At 45.0% G+C, this 4,051-nt stretch overlaps 1 protein-coding gene across 1 annotated transcript in view; it reads left to right on the top strand.

Annotated features, from left to right (window-relative positions):
• The first annotated feature begins 689 nt into the window (after positions 1–689).
• Positions 690–4,051, top strand: part of LOC112075267 (long-chain fatty acid transport protein 1-like) — a 6,364-nt gene continuing 3,002 nt past the window's right edge. The window contains 4 exon segments of the mRNA XM_070440840.1: positions 690–694; positions 2,369–2,500; positions 2,588–2,679; positions 2,829–2,938. Of these exon segments, the coding sequence (XP_070296941.1) occupies positions 690–694; positions 2,369–2,500; positions 2,588–2,679; positions 2,829–2,938 (339 nt within the window).

The following is a 4,051-nucleotide window of genomic DNA, read 5'->3' as shown; positions in this document are numbered from 1 at the left end:
TCAGATGTATCTCAGAATTGGAATAGTCTCTGAATAAGTGGAAACAGGCTGGGAGTACTTGAGATGGAGAGGTTTGGGAAACTTTCTCTGGTGGTATTGCTTATCCAGTCTCAGGCGTATCAGTGGGCAAACAGTCAGTCAACTGGCGCATCCCGGAGAGTACTTTATGGAGATGATGGGGTTTTTTGCACTAAATGGGCTTATCTGCGGGGTCCTCTGTGCCTCAGTTTAGGAACAGTGTGGAGAGTTGCGGTGTCCGGATCTTGGTTTGCGTGGGTACCACGTTTTACCACTTGTCTCTGCCTGTGGCTAAATGGAGCTAGAGGTCTGACGCGACTTAATCGTGAATGGGGGCCGATTTTCAAGTTTTTCATAACAACTCGGACCCAACTGCGGTATCTTTTGGAACCGGATTTGGGCCGTCTCTTTTAGAAAAAAACTTATATTTTTCTTTTTATACACCTTCATTAAAGGCAAGTCAGTTAAGACACATTCTTATTCTTTCAATAGACGCGCCTAGCGAAACGGTGGCGTTACACCTGCTTGGTCAGGGCAAGAACGACCGATTTTTACCTTGTCAGGCTCGGGGATTCAATCGGTGCAACTCTATACAGTTAACTAGCTCCCACACGCTCTCACCGCACCTGCCCACTCATATGCACTCCACGAGGAGCCTGCCTGTTACGCGAATGCCGTAAGAAGCCACGTAAGTTGCTGCTCGATTACCTTCATTTCTTTATAAAAAAAACAATCAATCAATCAAATCAGTAGTTTAACTAGCACTGGTTTGATGAATATTACCTAGTTTGATCTAGCGTCGTCCGCCTGTGCATAAATCGCACTGGCAGTGCAACATTCGGCGGTAAAAGGACTGTCGTTGCTCCAACATGTACTAACCATAAAACCATCGTCTTTCTTAAATGACTCAAATACACAGAAGCTAATATATTTTTAAACCTGTAATACTTTAGCTAATAGAAATCCAGGCTTAGCAGGCAATATTAACCAGGTGAAATTGTGTCACTTCTCTTGCCGTTATCATGCACGCAGAGTCAGGGTATATGCGATAAATAATAACGTTTTGTTCTCGACAATTATCAGTTTCCCCGGATTGACCATCATTAATGACCATAAAGGCTCGTGTAATCTCCTGTGTGTTCCATGTATGTTTATTCTACAGTCTATGATTTGATATTTGATAGAGCAGTCTGGACGAGCGATCGGTCAGGCAGCCAGGGGGGGAGGGCAGGGCACTGTAAGTCTATCCCACAGCACTTTCATCGGTGCATTTTGCCAGCACTCTCTGCACTGTGGCTTCAAGCATTGCGCTGTTTGTATGATTTCAAGCCTATAACTCCGAGATTAGGCTGGTGTAACCAATGTGAAATGGATAGCTAGTTACGCGGGGTGCGCGCTAAATAGCGTTTCATAAACGTCAACTCCGCCTCTGAGACTTGAGTGGCTTGTTCCCTTGCTCTGCATGGGTAACGGCTGCTTCGAGGGTGGCTGTTGTCCCGCATGTGTTCCTCGCTCTCGAGGCCAGGGTAGGAGCGAGGAGAGGGACAGAAGCTAATCACTGTTACACTAGGCAATAACTAAAGGTGCCTATAAAGAACATCCAATAGTCCAACAGGTATATGGAATACAAATGGGTATAAGAGAGAAAGAGTCTATAAATACTATTATTAACTACAACCTACAACTCTATCTTGGAATATTGAAGTCTCCTGTAGAAGGAACCACCAGCTTTCATATGTTCTTTGAGCAAAGGAACTTAAACGTTAGACTTTTTTTCATGGCAGCATTTGCAGCTTTTTTACTTTCTTCTCGCAACACTTTGTTTTCTGCATTATCTTTAAACGAAATTGAACATGTTTCATTATATATATTTGGAGGCTAAATTGGTTTGAAATTGATGTCATTCTATTAAGTTACACAATAAGTTGTTCATTCAGTATTGTCTGTTTTGTCTATATTACCACACGAATAACCTTTTAAAAAATCGTCCGATTCTACATCGTATCGCTTTTTTTGGTCCTCCAATAATCGGTATTGGTATCGGCGTTGAAAAATCATAATCGGTGACCTCTCAAGTTTGTAGAGTGTTCTAGCTCACTGTTGTAAATAGAACTGTAGTTGTCTTTCAGTCATGTTATTTAACTCTTCCCTTCCTGTCCTCCCATCCTCCCCTGACTTCCACTTCTCTCCCTTCCTTTTATTCCTCTCCCTCCACCCTCGCCTTTCCCCGCTCTTCTTCTTCACCCTCTCTTATCCTTACCACTTTCCCCCTCTCTCTCTCTCCATCCTCCCCCAACAACCCACCCAACCCAAGCACGTTATCGTCTGTTCTATACTATACCACCCTCAGGCACCACGAACTCCCTAAAGCTGCCATAGTGGTGGCACAGTCGGTGAGCATCTCTCAGCTCTACAGCACTCTCAATACTACCCCCGCGCAGCGCATACACTTGTTTGCTTGTCTGGTGTGTTTCTGCGTATGGTAATTCCCAATGCTATAGCATAGCTTAGCACCCACTGCATTCATGTATTTGATTATTGAATCCTTTTTGTGTTGTTCTATCTTCAGGTATTACCGTATCGCTGCYTTTGGCTACCATGCTTTCCGCATGCGCCAGGATGACATCATCTACGACTGCCTTCCCCTCTACCACTCTGCAGGTGTGTGTCTTCTCTTCATCCATCTCTCTGTCTTATCACCTTCCACCGTCTTTCAGGAGTCATTTGTTTTGGTCTGACAGTGTGGTCCTGATTCTCCTCCTCCAACCTGTCACCCTCACTTGGCYGTCCAATGTTCYTCTCCTTTACAGGTAATATCATGGGTGTAGGCCAGTGTCTCATCAATGGACTCACTGTGGTGGTGAAGAAGAAATTCTCAGCCAGTCGCTTCTGGGAAGATTGCATCAAGCACAACTGCACTGTAAGTAGAAAAAAGCTTATGTATCCTTCTATGAGCATAGGAAGAACATCCTGACTCTTGAGTGGTCGATGTGCAGCTCTAAGATTTTTGATTGAAACCCGCATTGAATTTAAATCTGATGTCTACGCTGTTCCCCATCCGTCCACTAGGTGGTRCAGTACATAGGGGAGATCTGTCGCTACCTGCTSTCCCAGCCGGTGCGGCCATCTGAGAAGGGTCACCGGGTTCGCCTGGCGGTGGGGAATGGGCTGCGTCCTAGCGTCTGGGAGGCCTTCACCGAGCGCTTTCGGGTGGCCCAGGTTGGGGAGTTCTACGGAGCCACCGAATGYAACTGTAGCATCGCCAACATGGACGGCAAGGTAGGGGTCATGGGCAATGTTGTCAACTGCTTCAATCAACAAGTATGTAAATAATAGAGAGCAATATATTTTTGCTAAAGACTGCAACTTTTATAGAGCCACAATACAATGTGGTGTACCTCAAGGATCTATTCTTGGGCCATTATTATTTCTTATTTCCATAAAAGGATCTGTGGTATCACCACCACACAGCGGATACACAACAACACACAACTTGTTCTGGTGTTTCTGCGTATGGTAAATTCCCAATGCTTATAGCAATAGCTTAGCACCAGCTGCATTCATGTATTTGATTATTGAATCCTTTTTGTGTTGTTCTATCTTCAGGTATTACCGTATCCGCTGCTTTGGCTACCATGCTTTCGGCATGCGCCAGGATGACTCAATCTACGACTGCCTTCCCCTCTACCACTCTGCAGGTGTGTGTGTTCTCATCATCCTCTCTACACCTTTACTCTTTCAGGAGTCATTGTTTTGGTCTGACAGTGTGGTCCTGATTCTCTCCCTCCACCTGTCACCCTCACTGGCTGGGTCCAATGTTCCTCTCCTTTACAGGTATATCATGGGTGTAGGCCAGTGTCTCATCAATGGACTCACTGTGGTGGTGAAGAAGAATTCTGCCAGTCGCTTCTGGGGAAGATTGCATCAAGCACAACTGCACTGTAAGTAGAAAAAAGCTTATGTATCCTTCTATGAGCATAGGAAGAACATCCTGACTCTTGAGTGGTTGATGTGCAGCTATAAGATTTGATTA

The sequence above is a fragment of the Salvelinus sp. IW2-2015 genome, unplaced genomic scaffold, assembly GCF_002910315.2.
Source record: "Salvelinus sp. IW2-2015 unplaced genomic scaffold, ASM291031v2 Un_scaffold3054, whole genome shotgun sequence".
In the NCBI taxonomy this organism is placed as follows: Eukaryota; Metazoa; Chordata; class Actinopteri; order Salmoniformes; family Salmonidae; genus Salvelinus; species Salvelinus sp. IW2-2015.
Note: the sequence above shows the minus strand (reverse complement) of the source record. Positions and strands in the feature narration are given on the sequence as shown.